This window comes from Cydia strobilella, chromosome 1, assembly GCF_947568885.1.
Source record: "Cydia strobilella chromosome 1, ilCydStro3.1, whole genome shotgun sequence".
In the NCBI taxonomy this organism is placed as follows: Eukaryota; Metazoa; Arthropoda; class Insecta; order Lepidoptera; family Tortricidae; genus Cydia; species Cydia strobilella.
The window spans coordinates 1,659,883-1,680,028 of NC_086041.1; the positions used below are offsets into that span (position 1 = coordinate 1,659,883).

The 20,146-nt window shown below is 40.2% G+C and overlaps 2 protein-coding genes across 3 annotated transcripts; one reads left to right on the forward strand and one right to left on the reverse strand.

Moving 5' to 3' along the window:
* Positions 1 to 1,348: 1,348 nt before the first annotated feature.
* On the forward strand, positions 1,349 to 20,019 carry LOC134743413 (protein C19orf12-like). 2 transcript variants are annotated; one of them, XM_063676835.1, is made up of 3 exons: positions 1,349 to 1,599; positions 2,338 to 2,496; positions 19,641 to 20,019. In XM_063676835.1, exons 1-3 carry the CDS (start codon positions 1,521 to 1,523, stop codon positions 19,874 to 19,876), a joined length of 474 nt encoding a protein of 157 aa, XP_063532905.1. In that variant the 5' UTR covers positions 1,349 to 1,520; the 3' UTR covers positions 19,877 to 20,019. The 2 variants fall into 2 exon arrangements, with proteins under 2 accessions (XP_063532905.1, XP_063532993.1); XM_063676923.1 differs by lacking the exon at positions 19,641 to 20,019 and adding an exon at positions 2,807 to 5,676 and having other exon boundaries at positions 1,353 to 1,599.
* On the reverse strand, positions 7,758 to 8,718 carry LOC134747756 (uncharacterized; the record flags this gene model as incomplete). The annotated part of the gene is made up of 1 exon (XM_063682385.1): positions 7,758 to 8,718. A coding segment is annotated over one exon (885 nt), but the record flags the coding sequence as incomplete, so codon positions are not given.
* Positions 20,020 to 20,146: the final 127 nt, after the last annotated feature.

Here is a 20,146-nt window from a genome sequence, read left to right on the forward strand (position 1 = left end):
GACAGAGGGCCGCCGAACGCCCGCCTGAGCGCTCGCACCGCACGTTTCCCGCGCTTACGCTTCGAAATGCCGAAACCACGTAATTATTGTGCAGTAGATGGGTGTAAAAGTCAAAAAACAAAAGAAAATTTTTTCGTTTTTTAGGGTTCCTTACCCAAAGGGTAAAAACGGCACCCTATTACCAAAGATAGATATAACTCCGTAATAAATGGATACAGTCTAAGGAAAAAACGTGCCTCGAAAATCAAGAAAATTTGATTCTCGTTCAGAGGGCGCTACTAGTTTTGGCCTACAGTCGTATAGATGGCGTTTACGGTTTCGTTTGTTATTTAACAATTTTAACGCATATCAGTGAAAGAACATGGGTCAAAATCATAAAAATAATGAATGCAAATAAAAAAATCATTTATCTACATTTAAATACATTCTATCGTATTTTTAAAAATCTTCATTTTTAGTTTTAAAGTGTGTCGACAGATGGCAGTGAATTTACATGGGTTACAAAATTTACTATGACAGTACCGCTCTAGTATAAGTTACTCTATGCTATTACTAAGACTCCGCTGCCGCTGTCCGTCTGTCACCAGGCTGTATCTCATGAACCGTGATAGCTAGACAGTTGAAATTTTCACAGATGATGTATTTCTGTTGCCGCTATAATAACAAATACTAAAAAGTACGGAACCCTCGGTGGGCGAGTCCGACTCGCACTTGGCCGGTTTTTTCATTTCCGAGAGACAAAGAAAGGTGAGTAGTATTTTAAATCTATATTTATGAATTTTGTCACTATTTATTTCTTTGAACATAAGTAGATAAATCGTAAATTAAGGAGTTTTTTGAGTCAGGTATTATAAGTGTTGTTTTTAAATATTTGATTGACTAATATAAAATATGGTTGATTCGCAACATTCGTTTTATTACAATAATAACATAAGTAACAGTACAACCCTAGCGCATTCTTACGATGACGCGTTGGCACGTGGCTCGCACGGCGAGCAAGGCAGTCTCGACTCTTTGTGCGCCATACTTATGGTACATTTCTTCTCGTCCTGAGCAGCAGGTATTATTATTAAGTTTTTGTAGGCTATTATAGAGTAGGTATTTTCGCTTTTGTATGGGAATGATGTATCTGTTACGTAGTAACTATTTATTAATCTGTGACCTTACCTAGTTAAAATGCAGAAAACGACCAACTCCATTTTTTTATCACCATAAATGATAAAAAAAAAAAAAAAAAAAATTTATCAATGCAGAAAGCGACCAAATCCACTGAGTTAGGGTGTAAGTTACTTTGACAGAAATAAAAAGTTGGTCACTTTCTACAGAACTGCGTTACGGTCTTGTTTATTTACGTTTGATTTACGTCATTACGTCAAACTTTTCGCTAGTGTCGCATTTATTTTCGTTTCGTTGCCAATTATTGAATCCCTTATAGCGTCATAACTAATGCTACCATTCATAGTTTAGCAAGCGCAAATAAGGTTTTAAAAAGCACGCTCGACAATAGTGTAAAATTGAAAATGGCGATGGAGATGCAACCGTTTCTCCACGAAGTACGATACGACCAAACCTGGCTTGAACAAGTCCTGTTGCAACTGGGTAAGACATTGCATAATTATTATCCTTTAAGTAGTTTAAGTAATAGATGTGAGGCAACTGAGGAACTTGCCACGGGTCCCTGAAAGGCAGAGACTGGTCTAAACTATGGGTTCTAGACTGGACTGAACACAAGACTGTTTTCTGCTTTCATATTAATTAGCGTTCAATGTTTTACAGACGAATAACTACTATGTGAACTGAATAGGTACCTAAGATCTTGGTATGGTCAAATTGCCAATCAAATGTAATATTTAATAAAAAGTAATAATTGTTCAGTTGCTAATTATACCTATCGTTTTATCAGCTGGAGACTTATATTACCTATTGATTTTAATAAAAGCAAGGAAATCATTATCTCATTATTATATCTTAGTATCTTCTGTCCGCTTACGAAACCTCACAGCTGCGCAAACATTTAGTTTCATGACGAAATTATTGTACTACTATTCTTCTTCTTCAGTCGGTCCCTCAATGCTGACATCATGTCCTTCTGTTGAAGATCAGGTTCCGCCATAGGCTTCTATTCTCCGCCAAGCGCATGGCCTCATGCAGTTTTATTTGCATACTGCTATTAGGGGGGTCACGTCTCTCTGACGTCACCATTATCATAACAGTGCAAAACTGTGAATATTAATAACATAATTTTTGAAGCCATTACAATCAAAATATGCATATACATGCATTCATTGCGGCAATTAGTGTAGTTTGGTTTTACAGTAACTGAATTGCTATTTTCAGGGGATATGTTTGAAATCCGCATTGTATGGAACAGTGACACGGCAGTTTTGACAGGAGCACTTGCGCTGGCTGGGGGGCTTGTGGGGGGCTATGCAGGGGGCAGGATGGGCGCTGCCCTTGGGGCTGGTATCGGCAGTGCAGCAGGCCTTGGAGTTTCTAGTGAGTATATCTACAAACTGTACTGTTACTGCCAGATGGATCGGTGTCAAAAAGACTGCAATGACATGGAAGTCTATGAAACAGCCATAGGGACGGGCAGTGAAAGTAAATATGCTGAGAAATAAAGAGGAATTATGTTCTGCTACAATCTTGTAGATTATTTATTAAAAGTAAGGTGGCCCGAGATATAGATAAAACTAGCTAGGCAAGGGTAAAATAAAATAAAACTACACACCCTGTGTATTCACTGGTATAGTGCTTTCTAAGTCATCTATATAAATAATTAACCCACCATGTTTTTCTTCTTCAGCATATGTATCCCTACGAGAAATCTGGGCCTCAGTGAAACACCAGCTCAAAGAGATCCTCTTCATCATCTTCAACTTCCTGCGACAAATGGATCCAGTGGACTACTACCACGCCTTTGAGCTTGTCATGGCCTGTACAGCGAGTCGGCGAGAACTGGTGATGACTTTATTGGACTTCATCGCTTCTAGGTTGGGCAAGGAAGTGCTTTCCAGTATTACTGCGGCATAGGACTACAAGACAGTGTTGGCCGAACGTTAATTGCAATTAACTATTAAGTAGTACAAATTAAACCATAAACCGTGATGAACGGTTACAGTTTATGGTTCAATTTGTACTGGTTAATGGTTAATTGCATTAACGTTTCGGCCAACTGCTACAAGATTGGTTTTTGTAGAAAGTTGTGAAGTGGTAATGTTGAAAATTTTAGCATTGTGTGTAATTTTAACAGTTTAACTCTATGATGGTGCCTGTTCATAGTATTTAAGAGGGCAAGAGTTGCAACATTGCACTTCATTCAGACGGGCCAAATATTCAGCAAGATTCTTATTTGGCCGAATTATTAGGTAATGCCGAATATTCGGCAAACATTTATTAATATTTGACTTTTCTTTGTCGTACTATAAAAATGAGAGTTTCTTAACCAGGTACTCTCCTTGATTACGTCTTCACAAACAGTTTCTGCAAGATGACCTTGGTAGAATAGTGGTTTTAAGCCATGTAGCAAGTGGTTGAAACCAAATTCTGCATGGCCTTTAAACGCCCTTAGTAGACAAGCGTGCTCTGCCAACCAATGGCAGAAGCAGTGGTTTAAAATCGTCTAGCCGCTTGTTGTAAATGTAAACCACTCGCTTCTACCAAGGTCATCTTGGAGAAACTGTGGTTGTATGCCGTCTGGCACATGTTTAAGACGAGACATTTATTGAATCCATTGAGAATTTAAAAAAAATTCAAAAGTCCTTTTACGAATATGCTTCTAGGAAGCGGTCTAGCTTTCTAACTGCTGATAAAATCTATTACAATTTTTTTTTGTAGAATAAAGTGATTTACTACTACTACTGCTACTAGAATCGTTTTCGTGTAGTATGTAAGAAGTTAATACAGAACGAATAAATTCAGTCGACTATTTGGTTCGGTAAGTAAACCGAACATTCGGTCAAAGTTTCATTTTCTGCAAATCCATGTTACGCCCATCTCTAACTTTTGGTTTTATAATTTTGTATTGGTAATTATTTTCCTAATGTTTTTATTTTAATTTGCCGGAAAAGGTACTTTTCTGTATAGTAATGACATCATTGGTTTATAAAACCAACATATCTTAAATAATTATATTATTTAGCATCCGACAATTCGCCTGTGATGAAAAGTAATACACGTGTAGAAGTAATTTCTCTGTGCTTCAAAGCTAAATTAATTAAACTATTCCTTTGATTAGATGATCAAAAGATAATTAAAATACTTTTGTTGTTTAATAGATGTTTATTTTGATGATGTATATGTTTTTCATGATTATATAACGTGTAAATTATAACGACGGTGGAAATTTCAAATGTCGTAAGGGATATAGGCCGTATGTTCCTTACGACATTTGGAATTTCCACCGTCGATATATTTATTATTAATTAGTGATATTGTAAATATTTTGTAATAAAATATTCCATATAATAAAAATTTCGGCCATTTTGTAAAGTTTACAACTTAAATTAATAATTTGAATGTGCCTTAGAAATGTGTGTATCTATTTTATCTTTAAAAAAAGCCCATAGAGCTGCCTGAGCAGAGCTGCATGGGAGAACAATCAAATGATAGTAATATTTTCATATTAGCGTTTATTGTAAGAGGTTACTTATTTCTGACAATTTTAAAAGTAGAAAAGTTTTATTGTACTTCTCAGCACTATCATTTTAAATAAAAGTGCAAAAATATTGCTACCAAAAATTTCTTAGACGCAACCGTTTTCTAACAAGTTTTCTTTTTTTTTTATACCACGTCGGTGGCAATCAAGCATACGGCCCGCCTGATGGTAAGCAGTTACCGTAGCCTATGGACGCCTGCAACACCGGAGATATTACACGCGCGTTGCCGACCCTAACACTCCTCTCCCTCGTTGAGCTCTGGCAACCTTACTTACCGGCAGAAACACAACACTATGAGTAGGGTTTAGTGTTATTTGGCTGCGGTTTTCTGTAAGGTGGAGGTACTTCCCCAGTTGGGCTCTGCTCAAGATCTGGAATGACATCCGCTGTCCTGTGCCCTACCACACAAAGCGAGATGTCATTCACAGTGCCCATACCTCTCTTTTGGACGTAGTTTAAGGACATATCCGGGTCCGGACGCAGTTTAAGGACATACCCGGGTCCAAAAGATTTGTGGTAAAACTAAAAAAAATTGCTTATACTAGCTGTAGTAGCTGTTAAGGCCTAGAGTTGGTACTGATTTCCTTTGACTCAGCCATAGACTGTTCAATAAACCAAAGTCTGGTGTTAAATTGCAATCACGATGCAAAAGGACCTACTCTGGGTATATTAGAAAAGGGCACTCGCGGTGGTAGTTTTAGCTTAGAATGTGATTTAATATTTGCTCAACATAATTTTACATAATATTTTTACTCTGTCTTACAAATCATTGACATCCACCAGAGACAGGTATCAAAGCAGTACTAGAAATAAATAAAATAAATATCTCATATTCGTGTCGCTCTTTTCTTGTGGATGGTCGCGTTCAAGGGCTTATTACACTTTGCTAAATTTAGTGACTAACAAGACGGACGCCGCTATACATCCTATCGTTTCTCACGTATAGCGGCGTCTCTCTTGTTAGTCACTAAATTAGGATAGTGTAATAAGCTCTTTAGCGTTGTGGTTGATTATATTGTAGCTAATCTTAAGGTTTTAATTGTGATTTATGAATACATTTGTTTGGATTAATTGTTTTTGTTATTTCTCAGCAACTTTAAAGTTGACGCTTACCGCCAGGCCACAACATGCACGGGCAGCGGCGAGCGGGGGCCATAGGTTGGAGCGAGACACAGCGATCGGACCTTTCGTTCCCACCTATGGCCGCCGCTCGCCGCTACCGCCGCCGCGCGATGTCGTGGTCGGGCCGTTAAAGTTGATTCTGCTCCACCATCCTACTAAGTACTCCTAGTGTAAATTTCATTCTAATTTCATTCGATAGCGTGAGGTGACGTACGTCGTACGCGTTTGCAAGCGTCATGCTGTATGGGATTTTGAGTTTCAGAGAAAGCGCTACTATAGGGACCGTGCGCTCCCTATAACCCATGGAGACTATATAAAGGAGCCAAATCTCTATGTATGAAAAGTGTCCATCAAGAAACAGTAATTAGGCGGCGCCACCATACACCGAAATACTACCAAAAACAACCTACGTAATTTGGTTGGGTTATTTGTTGGTTCATGTTATACTCGTGGCCCAGAGCCTAACTAGCGCCACCGGAGAGATTAGGAACTATTATTTAATGCTGAAAGCGGTCACTTTTGCAATAATTCTGCCAAAAGAGATTGGCATCCTTTCTATACCATCCATACTATAACCGATAAATATTAAATTATAGTATTTATAGTTTGTCAAAGGACTGTCTCATTTCAAACATAGACAGAGAATCATACTATCTTTGTCTTACACTAGTACTAGCACCCAAAAGAAAAGGATGAGTATAGTTTTTTTGTTCTTATTTACTGACAAGATTTGCTTGACCAACTATAATTTTATATTCAAAATAAACAATAAATGAAATCTACTCGCTACATGATAGGAAATAAACAATAAATAATATCTATTTACTGCTAATCCACTCAAACATCAAAAAAATGACATTGACGTATCGCCGACCTGACGCAACGCCATTTTGGTATTTTTAGGGTTCCGTACCCAATGGGTAAAAACGGGACCCTATTACTAAGACTCCGCTGTACCACCGTCTGTCCGTCTGTCTGTCTGTCACCAGGCCGTGGTAGCTAGACAGTTGAAATTTTCACAGATGATGTATTTCTGTTGCCGCTATAACAACAAATACTAAAAACAGAATAATATAAATATTTAAATATAAGTATATTTTCGGGTAAGGGGTTCGGTTCGGGTAAGTTTATTTTCGGTTAGTACCGGTTGTAGCACATCACTATTCATAAGACGTAAAAAACTAGCAACACATGAAATGTCATTTTAGTCTACGGAATAAAAAAACAGACTTTACAGTACATATGGTGCTACTTTTTCGCACTAGTGCGGGAATGAGCACTTTTCGTGCATATGTCGAAAGAAAGGGCCATATGTACTGTAAAACGTTGTACGATACACGTGCGACAAGGTAATTCGCAACTCGTGTCTTTTCCGCACTTGTATCGTAAATAACTATTTTAATACAGTTGCTCAAAAAGTGCTACTTTTCCTGGCTGTTTAGCGTCCGGAAAGTTGGTTTTCGCGAACTAGTGCTTTTTACTTTTCCAATTTTTTTAATTTTATACTTGTTCCAATTCATGACTACTTATTGATGAGTGTTAATATTAGTTTCCTTTAAACGTCGTAATCAACATGAAAACCTACTGTTAATGTAAGAATACGAAAAATATGCACATTTCCTATTTTATTACTTACCTCTTCATCATTATAAGTATTATAACACGTTTATTTTTAAATGTTGAAAAACCGTTCTTAATAATTTGTCTGAATGGAACGGATCACCTGTCAAAGAAGAGGTGTTTTTTCTTACTGCAAGAATGTTTTAAGTTTCCAAAGGCAACATTCGATACACAAATAATCGTAAATAACGATATTTAGGTAATAATAGTACAATGTTTTATGTTCAAGCTTGGAGTCTTGAGTATTAAATAAAAAATCGCAGGTACTTAAAAACAGCTTCTAATTCTGGTTCCACAAAAGGTACTTAAAGATAATTGTATGTATGAGAAAATATATTGAGTGTATGACGCGCACACGAGCGTGTATCTCAGAGCCAAGTGGCTCGCTAGGCGTCTATATGCGGCGGGGGGAGCGGTAGATGGGCCAACTGGTTTAGCGGTGTATGTTCCCCACTTCCCCTCCATTGGTAGGAGCCGCAACATCCTGGGGGCCCTTGGAGGCGTCAGCCTTCAAGGCTTCATGGGTCTCGTCCAGCAGAGGGCAGAGGTATTTCACACCTCGTTTGTAGGTTCCCGTTCCAGTAGCAACTTCGGCTACTCGCGAAATCCCGTCAGCGCCAGGAAACAATTTGGCGATTCGTCCGAGCCGCCAGTGCATTGGGGGAGTATTCTCTTCCTTGATTAGGACCAGGTCACCCAGTTGAAGAGCTCGTCCTGGAACACGCCATTTAGTCCGTTGCTGGAGCTCGCAGACATATTCCATTTGCCAGCGTCGCCAGAAGTGCTGTCTTAATGCCTCGAGCCTCTGAAACCTATCTAAACGGTTTGGGTTTATATCCGCGAGGTGGGGCGACGGCAACGAAGTGAGCGCGCGGCCGATGATGAAGTGACCTGGGGTTAAGGGTTGGAAATCGTTTGGTGAGGACGATAAAGGACATAAAGGACGACTGTTAAGGATAGATTCCACATAACTAAAGAGACTTGCCAATTCTTCATATGTTAAATGAGCGTTACCTAATATACGATTGAGGTGAAATTTGGCCGATTTGACTCCTGCTTCCCACAAACCACCAAAGTGAGGAGCATATGCCGGCTGGAATTTAAATTGTATTCCCTCATTTGCTGCAAAATTGCAAACCGTGTCTGAGTTTGAAGTAAGATAATCGCTAATTTCCTTGGCCGCTCCTACAAAATTGCGTCCATTGTCGCAAAAGATCTCGCGAGGTCGTCCTCTGCGAGAGATAAAGCGTCGCAGCGTAAGAATAAATGAATCTGTCGACAGCGTGCTTACTGCCTCCAGATGCAAACACTTGTATCGGAGTCAAACAAATATTGCTAAATAGCATTTGGTTATTTTGCAGCCTCTGCCATGCCTGTCAGTAGTCATAAAAGGCCCAGCGAAGTCTACGCCGACACTAATGAAAGGAAAATCAGGCGTTACTCGCTGAGAGGGCAGAGCGCCCATCAAAGGAGCAGAAGTGTTGCCAGCTGCGCGGCGACAGGTAACGCACTGTTGCGATACGGTACGCGCAAGTGTGCGCCCCGATACGGCCCATATCGACTCGCGAATGGCAGCCAGAAGCAGCTGAGGAGGAGCGTGCAGGAGACGGATATGTTCCTGTTGAAACAGCAGTCTAGTCAATCTATGTTTGGCATGTAAAAGCATTGGGTGGCGTTTGTCAAATGGATAAAACGAGTAGGACAGACGTCCACCAACTCTGAGAAGCTGGTCGTCTTCATCGTAAAATGGATTCAACGATAAAATAGGGTTTTTAGGGCCTAGAGGTTGCTTGTCACGCAACAATTTCAATTCAAGGGAGAAACTAGCCTGCTGGGACAAAGCGACCAATTTTTTAAAAGAAACCTCGAGCTCCTCAGGTTGTAGTACACCCGCAGTTTTGTTGGATGAACAACGGCAATTATGCGCAAACCTAAGCATATAAGCTACCGCACGTTGTAAGGGTTTAAGTTTCGAATATCGATCGAAATCGATAGCATCAGTTTTTTGCGAATCGTTAGTAATCGCGACGTTAACCTTTAGCTCGGGCAAATCGAGCTCCGAGTTTGAGGAAAACTGAGGCCAGTTATTTTGTGGCTCGTACAAAAAAGATGGCCCGGTCCACCACATGTGCAAATCAGGCAAGCGACGCGCTTCGACACCTCTAGATGGGTAGTCAGCCGGATTTAAAGCGGTTGGAACGTGACGAAACTCACTGCCATCGGTGAGTTCTAAAATATGAGCCACGCGATTGGCAACAAACGTTTGTAATTTTGTTTGATTCGTTTTAAGCCATGCGATTACAATTGACGAGTCAGTCCAATAAAATTTCTGCGCAATCTGGCAACGTAACGTCCTAGAAACAGCTGACGCGAGCTGCGCGCCTAGAAGGCAAGCACATAATTCCAAACGTGGAGTAGTCGTAGCCTGGACCGGAGTGACCTTGGCCTTTGCGCACAGCAACCTGACTACAATATCGCCCTTCTCGTTCGTGGACTTTAAATAAATACAGGCCGCATATGCAACTGAGCTTGCGTCACAAAATACATGCATCTCGATATGCGTCGGCGAGTCGCAAAGAACATGACGAGGTATTTGGAGCGAAGTTAAAGACGTTAACCCGTTAACAAAGTCCTGCCAAGACTCGTTTATATAACTCGGCACGGGAACATCCCAGTCAATTTTTTCGATCCATAATTTTTGAATTAAAACTTTAGGTGTAATCGTCAGCAAACACAGGAGGCCTAAAGGATCAAATATTTTACACGAGTCCGATAAAATTGAACGTTTCGTAGGGTGGCCGTCCTTGGCAGAATATTGTGTGGGAAAATGAATGATGTCTGCCTCAGAGTCCCAGCCCACTCCTAGCGTATGCGACGACGAGCTAATGATCAAGCTACCTTTTTCTTCACTAGCGCTTTGTGAGTCATGCAAAATTGACGATAAATTTGAGCGATATTTGCGCAGGGGAAAACAACCAGCTGCTAGCGCACGCTCAACCGAATCTTTAATGAAACGTAATTCCTCCTCTGTGTCTGACCCTGTTAATAAATCATCCACTAAAAAATCATTTTGAATGATAATCTTAATTTTTTCATCTGCACATTCCTCGCCCAACTGCCACAAACAGCGTGTGCTCAAAAAACTAGCACTTGAAAATCCGTAGGTGACCGTGTTAAGTCTTAAAGTTTTTAAAGGTTCGTTCTCATTGGAGCGCCAAAGGATTAATTGTAAATCGCGGTCACATTCCTGAACCAGGACCTGCCGATACATCTTAGCGACATCCCCAGTCAAAACATATTTGTAAGTACGAAACCTCAGGAGAATATTAAATAACGAATCTTGAATCGTCGGCCCAACCATCTGCAGGTCGTTTATAGAATAGCCAGACGTGGTGGGGGCACTTCCATGAAACACGACCCTTAACTTCGTGGATTCGCTGGAGGGCTTTTGCACAGAATGATGTGGCACAAAGAAAGAAGGGTCCGGAATGTCAGAATCGGACACAGAGAGGTGGCCTAATTCGGCATATTCATTTATAAATTGCTCGTAAGCCGTTTTCAAATCAGGGTTGCGTTTAAATCGTTTCTCTAATGCAAAGAACCGTTTTTTAGCGAAGCAATACGAGTTACCTAAACAATCGGGTTCCGTAACTAATGGCAAACGCACGTGAAATCTACCGTTATCGTCACGATAAGTGTGAGTGACAAAATGATGCTCACATTCCGCCTCTAAATCGGTAAACGGCTGACTAGGTTGGGGCACTTGCTCTAGCTGCCAGAATTTAGTAAGCGAGTCGTCCAGCTTATCACTTGTGTACAAGTGATTGCATTGTAAAAATGAATTGAACGACTTATCGTCATACATTGAAAATGCATTGTATTTACTGACCACTAACCAACCTAGTTTTGATTTGCGCAAAACAAGCGTATCGTGCCCTAAATCAATTTGCTCGCCTCCAACCAAAGACCAAAAGACGTCACCGCCAAGTAAAATATCTACAGGTCCGGGCTGATTGAAATGAGGATCGGCGAGTTTTTTATTACGTGGCCACTTAACGTTCGACACATCGATAGGCTGTAGTGGCAAATTGCTGTTAATTACAGGCAGCGCTAAACATGAGATATCGAATTTATTATTTTTATCATGTTTAGACCGAATTTGCACAAAGCAGCGCTCAGGATTACTGGATATAGGAACGTCAGATAATCCGAAAAGTTTTGAATTACTGGGCAGCGGTGCGAGTTGCAATTTTTGTTTATAACTGCTTGTTACGATAGAAGTCATGCTACCGCAATCTAAAAACGCGCGCGCCGTTACATAATCATTAGTAGCCGGGCTATATATGTCAATATACGCGGTAGGTAAGAGTATTTGATTTGAGCATGACACGGTCATATTGGACGACAGTCCAAGCTCGGGCTCCGAACGCGGCGGAGGCGCATCTACGGGCGCAGCGGCAACCTGAGGAGTTTCCCTATGCAACAAAGTATTATGGCGCTTCTTACAAGTGTGACACGGAGCTACTCGGCAGCGATGAGAAGTGTGGCCCTTCCGCAAACAGTTGAGACAAAGGCGTAACCTTGACGCTCCGGAGATCCGGTCTTCAACTGGCAGGGACAGGAATGACGAGCAATCGTAAATCCGGTGCTCGCCGCTGCAAAACACACAGGCAGGCGGAGAGGCCGAGGCCGAAGTAGCAGGAGTGGCTGAAACCGCAAAACATTTGGTGCTAGACTTCTCGCGTTTATTATGAGCCGAGGCAATAGGTTCGCGTTTATTATTATTATTAGTGATAGGCTTATCAAATTTATTACGCTGAACCGATTCCAAAACGTCAGCACGCCCCTTTAAAAAGCGATTAAAATCGGCCAATGACGGCATATCGTCATTTGAAAATGAATTACTTTTAAATTCCTCCCATTTTAAACTAGTATTACTATCAAGTTTACTTGCGACCATATGTATAAGAAGCGTGTCCCACTTATCCGTGGGCTGGCCCAACGTATTTAAAGCCCGTAGGTTTTTGGACACATGATCCACTAAATAACGCAGGGACTTTGCCGATTCGCGACCAATCGGTTGTAAGTTAAACAATGAGTTCAAATGGTTGCTAATCAGCTGTTTTTTGTTGTCATATCTCTCGCAGAGGAGACGCCAGGCCTCAGCGTAATTACCGTCCGACACTTCTAAGTTACTAATCACCTGAGCCGCTTCACCGTCCAAATAAGAGTTCAAATAGTGAAATTTGTGAATCGGCCTGATGTTGTCGGAACTGTGAATGAGTGAATCAAATGTGTCTCTGAATTCAAGCCACTTAAAATACGAACCATCGAAACTAGCGATTTTTATCACAGGTAAACGAAAATTTAAACCGTTGCATGTATTGTCATGACCACAGTTACTTCGAACTTCAGACTTTACGCTGGCGAAATCAGATCTCTCGGCCATCTTATCAATAATCTTCTGAGCCGTGGCAATAAGAGAAATAAAATCATTTTCCATCTCTTCTCTTATGTCAATCTCGGTCTGCATTTCTGATGTAGTCGCAATTTCTATTTGAGTCTGGATCTGATCGAATTGTGTGAACATATTGCGAAAACGATCCAACTTCAACGAAAGTTCGTCTACATCTTTTGAGGAAATATATTCCTGATCATTCAATTCGGCAATGTAATTTTTAAATTTAGTAATACGTCCCTTAATGGACGTTCTAGTGGGAATCAACGTAGCCATTTTACGATAAAGATCTGATTTCAATTAAAAACAGCGAATGAGGAAATGAGAATCGGAAATAAAAAATATTGAAATAAATACGTAAATTCTTCGGCCTATGTTCACAGTCACAGTGGTTGACTCGGTCGGCAACAGTGCATTTGGAATGCAGGAGTCAGCAGAAAAAGGCGCACCGCAGCTGCAGCTGAGTAGGTATCAGCTGTTGCCGGGAGCGATGCGACCGGCTCTTATCTGTAACACGAACACTTGTGTTACTATGGAATGCAATGGATTTTTTTGCGTTAAGATTTAACTGCGCGTAATTAGTAAAATCGCTAGACAGTAATCTATTTAGCACAAAGTAGGTAGGTATGCTTTATAAAATAGTGGAATGTTTAAAATTAAGTTGATGAAATTAACTAATAAGAATGTCACTCAAATAAGCGTTTCTGTTCTTAAATAGTTTTTAAATGCTTAAATTGCCGTAAAAGGCTATAGGCTTTTGATTTGGCTTTAAAGCAGCGACCAGATTATTTCACTGGCACTAGCTAATAAATGAGGATACGTGCTAAAAAATGTTTACGTCACTAGTGCAATAAAATGGCATACAATTAATTTAAGCACGGCAAAGGGTGAAGAACGGCAAAGCTAAATAGTCAAGTAGGTGGAGGAAAGTACGAGCAGAAAAATAGGAAATATGAAGGAATGGTGCACTTCCCTTGCTAAACCTTGGCTGCGGCGTAGTTGTGACCGGCGGGCTTGAAGTAAGGGTGTCTGCAGCTTCCAAAATGGCGTCGTAAATCTCCAAATATATCCTTGTACAGTTCAACTGGCGTCGTAGATAGCTACAGCTGGTACAATCCAATAGGCGTCGTAAATCCAGAACACTGCGTTGACGCCGGGATAACCAATTTCTGCCACGTTGTAGCTGTCGTGACCTTTGTTCTCTTCACACGTAGCAATTCCGTTCGACTCGGGCAGAAGCTATCGTCAGGCCTCCTTCACTCGCTCAAAGCCACGCGCTATATGCCTACCGCTCGGCGTATCGTCGACGATATAATCGACAGAGGGCCGCCGAACGCCCGCCTGAGCGCTCGCACCACACGTTTCCCGCGCTTACGCTTCGAAATGCCGAAACCACGTAATTATTGTGCAGTAGATGGGTGTAAAAGTCAAAAAACAAAAGAAAATTTGTCGTTTTTTTAGGGTTCTTTACCCAAAGGGTAAAAACGGCACCCTATTACCAAAGATAGATATAACTCTGTAATAGATGGATACAGTCTAAGGAAAAAACGTGCCTCGAAAATCAAGAAAATTTGATTCTCGTTCAGAGGGCGCTACTAGTTTTGGCCTACAGTCGTATAGATGGCGTTGACGGTTTCGTTTGTTGTTATTTAACAATTTTAACGCATATCAGTGAAAGAACATGGGTCAAAATAATAAAAATAATTAATGCAAATAAAAAAGATCATTTATCTATATTTAAATACATTCTATCGTATTTTTATAAATCTTCATTTTTAGTTTTAAAGTGTGTCGACAGATGGCAGTGAATTTACTGGGGTTACAAAATTTACTATGACAATACCGCTCTAGTATAAGTTACTCTATGCTATTACTAAGACTCCGCTGCCGCTGTCCGTCTGTCACCAGGCTGTATCTCATGAACCGTGATAGCTAGACAGTTGAAATTTTCACAGATGATGTATTTCTGTTGCCGCTATAACAACAAATACTAAAAAGTACGGAACCCTCGGTGGGCGAGTCCGACTCGCACTTGGCCGGTTTTTTCATTTCCGAGAGACGAAGAAAGGTGAGTAGTATTTTAAATCTATCTTTATGAATTTTGTCACTATTTATTTCTTTGAACATAAGTAGATAAATCGTAAATTAAGGAGTTTTTTGAGTCAGGTATTATGAGTGTTGTTTTTAAATATTTGATTGACTAATATAAAATATGGTTGATTCGCAACATTCGTTTTATTACAATAATAACATAAGTAACAGTACAACCCTAGCGCATTCTTACGATGACGCGTTGGCACGTGGCTCGCACGGCGAGCAAGGCAGTCTCGACTCTTTGTGCGCATACTTATGGTACATTTCTTCTCGTCCTGAGCAGCAGGTATTATTATTAAGATTTTGTAGGCTATTATAGAGTAGGTATTTTCGCTTTTGTATGGGAATGATGTATCTGTTACGTAGTAACTATTTTTTAATCTGTGCTATCGTTGCGTATTAATCACGTCGATGGGTCACCATGTTCAAGGTTGGAGTCTTGAGTATTAAATAAAAAATCGCAGATACTTAAAAACAGCTTCTAATTCTGGTTCCACAAAAGGTACTTAAAGATAATTGTATGTATGAGAAAATATATTGAGTGTATGACGCGCACACGAGCGTGTATCTCAGAGCCAAGTGGCTCGCTAGGCGTCTATATGCGGCGGGGGGAGCGGTAGATGGGCCAACTGGTTTAGCGGTGTATGTTCCCCACTTCCCCTCCATTGGTAGGAGCCGCAACATTTTATATTTACGATTGTTTCTGTCTTATAGAACAGGCATTTGAAAAAAAAAACTTTCATTGCAGTGGGTTCAATAATAATAACAAAATCCATTCTAGTCGAATAAAAGCAAAAAAACACCTCTTCATAATGTCAATGTCAATGAAGTCACAGAATTAATAATATAAGTTTCGAATTCCTTACTTGTTGTTTTTCTTACTTTTTCGCAACTGTATTAAAAAACGTCGTTCGATACACGTGCGGAAATGTCATTACTTAACGAGTACCGAGATATCTTGCCACGAGCCGTAGGCGAGCATCGCACTTTCCGCACTAGCATCGAAATGTACTATTTTTGTATGGTTGATACAGTGGGCGGTGGTGGTGGGTGTCGCATTGCGTATACATGTTTTGACTTCTGTCCCTCACGGACGCACCTATAGCCCCCTCCTGGTCTCCTGGAGTCGATTTCGCAGATCTGCGACGCTCACTCCACACGGCGCGATTCGCGCACGAGTGTGGAGCGAGCTTATGACATGATCCGGAAGTACACGACTGCACGTTCCTACGCTACCTACACAGTGATTTGTAACATGGTTGCATGAAAGCCGGTTTAGTGTTTAAATAAAGAATTTTTAGACGTTTAATTTCTCTTATTTTTTATTCAGGCGGTTTTCCAAAACAAAACTTTCTGTTTTAGAGGTTTTCAAGTTGAGCTCTAGGGTTAAAAAAAATATGTAGATATTTTTAGTTAATTTAATTATTTATGTTTTTATATTTTTATGTATGGTTAAAATTAATACGAAAATATAAAGCCATTTTAATAACAAAAAAAAAATTTGGAGGTGGCAACCCTGGCATATTAGTGGTTCCCTTTCTTTACGTCAAACGTTTCGGTAATCGCCCTAATCCATCCGTAATCGGTACTTACTTTCGGCCTTTTCGCTAGTAGTAGTAGTGAGTGTGTTATAAATAGCGTCATATCATAATTTTATTAATACTGTCATTCATAGTTTAGCAAGCGAAAATAAAATAAGGTTTTAAAAAGCTCGCTCGACTATAGTGTAAAATTGAAAATTGCGATGGAAAAGAGATTTGTACTTGTCCACGAACCATGCGACCAAACCTGGCTTGAAAAAGTCCTGTTGCAACTGCATTGAATAATTTGTCCTTTATGTTCGTACTCAATACTAAATTATAAAATAAATAGAAGTAATAGAAGAGATGTGATGCGAGGCAGGGCAGGTAATAGCTTGTCGACCGCCATCTTGGTGTCACGGTGAGTGTTATAGCTTATAGCCGTAACACAACACACCGTCTCAAGGTCATTGAGCGACTCACCCATAAGTAAGAGCAAGAAAGCGATATCTTTTTCTCGCTCTTACTTATGGGTGCGTCGCGCAATGACCTTGGTGCGGTGCGATGATGTGTTACGACTATTAATCTTGATACGAGTTTAACTACCATTATGGAGCCAACGCTAAGGTCGCTAAGTAACCCAACGCCCCCGTGGCCCATTGTAAAGTTCAGCTATCGCTTTATCTATATCCCTTACTAATTTAAATAAAAAAAACTGAACTGATGTGAGGCAACGGCAACTGGGTCACGACAGGTAGGTAACAAAAAAAAAACCGGCTAAGTGCGAGTCGGACTCGCGCACCGAGGGTTCCGTACTTTTTAGTATATGTTGTTATCGCGGCAACAGAAATACATCATCTGTGAAAATTTCAACTGTCTAGTTATCACGGTTCATGAGATACAGCCTGGAGAGGAGACAGACAGACTGACAGCGGAGTCTTAGTAATAGGGTCTCGTTTTTACCCTTTGGGTACGCAACCCTAAAAAAAGGGTAACAAAGTGATCAAACAGAAAAAAACATGGAATTGACAGAAATAAATTTACACAAAGTGAACTAAAGATTAGATGTATAACACAATATGAGGAAAGGAGGGGAGACCTTTACCCAGCAGTGGGACACTAAACTAAGCTAATAAAAAAATGACTAATTTCCTAGACCAAAGTGATCCCATAAATGTTCCGTTTGTCAAAACAAAGTTTTGCACGGAACACTAAAACATTCGTTGCAAACCTAGGACCTTTATATTAGTCAGTATACTGACAGGCCGTAGATGAGTGTAATTTAGATTAAGGTACGATGGGACTGGCGTAAATAAATACATGAATTAAAAAAATACCTAGGACCTCCTCAATACAATCAATACCAGTAACTGTTATTATTTTCAGGTGAAATGTTTGAAATTCGCATTAAATGGAACACCGACACGGCAGTTTTAACGGGCGCATTTGCGCTGGCCGGTGGGCTTATGGGTGCCTATACAAGGGGCAAGATGGGCGCTGCCGTTGGCGCTGGCATTGGCGGCGCAGTAGGGCTTGGGGTTTCTAGTAAGTGTAATACCAAAGATAGATATAACTCCGTAATAGATGGATACAGTCTAAGGAAAAAACGTGCCTCGAAAATCAAGAAAATTTGATTCTCGTTCAGAGGGCGCTACTAGTTTTGGCCTACAGTCGTATAGATGGCGTTGGCGGTTTCGTTTGTTATTTAACAATTTTAACGCATATCAGTGAAAGAACATGGGTCAAAATCATGAAAATAATTAATGCAAATAAAAAAAATCATTTATCTATATTTAAATACATTCTATCGTATTTTTATAAATCTTCATTTTTAGTTTTAAAGTGTGTCGACAGATGGCAGTGAATTTACTGGGGTTACAAAATTTACTATGACAGTACCGCTCTAGTATCAGTTACATGGTAATACTAACTACTGTTCTGGAGATGGGTTGTAGTGACAGAAAGACAGGAGCCAGATGGATGGATGGATGGATGGATGGGTGTCATTAAAAATAGCGCTGTTCGGTGGTTGTTGTAGTTGTCTCGTAAAACCGATAGCTGGATTTTACGAGAAGCACGTGGACTACCGGCCGTTGACTCCAAAATGGTGGTTAAACACGCTTTGAGATTAATTCTCCATTCACTGCACACTACCACATTAGATTATTGTATAATAAAGCTATCGATATTACACATTAAACAACATTAATGAGCAAAAAACAAAGGAATTAATCACGAGGCTACTATCAAGATGGCGTTCGAACCGGAAGTCCTTGAATTATGTTGTTCTGCTTAAACTAGATTGTTTCGTAAAAAAAAAACTGGACAAGTGCGAGTCGGACTCGCTGAGGGTTCCGTGCAAATTTAATTTTTAGTATTAGTTATAGCGGCAACAGAAATACATCATATAGTGAAAATTTCAACTGTCTAACTATCATAGTTTAAGAGATACAGCCTGGTGACAGACAGACGGACAGTGGAGTCTTAGTAATGGGGTCCCGTTTTTATCCTTTGGGTACGGAACCCTAAAAAGTAAGATTGGCCAAGATATAGATAAAACTATAATTTAAAAAAATGTTTACACCCTGTGTATTCACTGCCATACTGATTTCCAATAGGTAAAGACTATTATTCCAGAATAATGACAATGAATAACGGGTCACTCACGTATTTTAAGTCGAAAACGCTCGACATGTTTCACTCCGTACCGAGTAGCGTCATCAGGAGCTTGCGTCGACGGTGACGGACCGGACCCGTACGTGAGTGACCCGTTATTAATATGTCTAATATGTCTGTGTCTCACGGAAGTTTTGTTATTAAAATGACAATGGGGTTGGCAACTGTCAAAGGTTTGCATAGATGGCGCCGTCATAGCTTGTCCCTCTTTCTATGAGATTTGGCTTAAAGGGCTGGCATCCAGGACATAAAAATTAATTAAAAAATATGTGACGTTTTCAATCAAAAGGTACCACATTGTCGCTTGTCGATAAGGTTGATTTCTAATTGAAGCTCTATGGAAATAGCGCCTTACTGACAAGCGACAATAAGTACCCTTTTGGTAGAAAATGGCACATTTGACACAATTCTAGGGATTGACAAGGCAAGCTATGCTGGCGCCATCTGCTAATATTTCGACCGGCCAACCCCATTCTCCATTTTTTTCTTCAGCATATGTATCCCTCCGAGAAATCTGGGCCTCGGTGAAACACCAGCTCAAGGGCATCTTCAACGTCATCTTGAACTACCTGCGACAAATGGATCCAGTGGACTACAACCACGCCTTTAAGCTTGTCATGGCCTGTACAGCTAGTCTGAGAAAACTGGGGTTGATGATAAAGAATTTTATTTCTTCTGAGTTGGGGAAGGATGTGATTTGTAATATTTTGACGACCGGGTTGGCCTAGTGGGTAGTGACCCTGCCTGTGAAGCCGATGGTCCTGGGTTCGAATCCCGGTAAGGGCATTTATTTGTGTGATGAGCACAGATATTTGTTCCTGAGTCATGGGTGTTTTCTATGTATTTAAGTATTTATATATTATATATATCGTTGTCTGAGTACCCATAACACAAGCCTCCTTAGGCTTACCGTGGGACTTAGTCAATCTGTGTAAGAATGTGCTATAATATTTATTATTTATTTATTTATTTATTGCTAGATTAATTCATAATTCATA

Bases quoted from the DNA above. Each gene is read 5' to 3' on its own strand.
- LOC134743413 (XM_063676835.1), top strand. From the start codon at position 1,521: ATGGCGATGGAGATGCAACCGTTTCTCCACGAAGTACGATACGACCAA. The intron at 1,600-2,337 runs GTAAGACATTGC...TGCTATTTTCAG, and splicing joins ACAAGTCCTGTTGCAACTGG to GGGATATGTTTGAAATCCGC. The intron at 2,497-19,640 runs GTGAGTATATCT...TTTTTTCTTCAG, and splicing joins AGCAGGCCTTGGAGTTTCTA to CATATGTATCCCTCCGAGAA.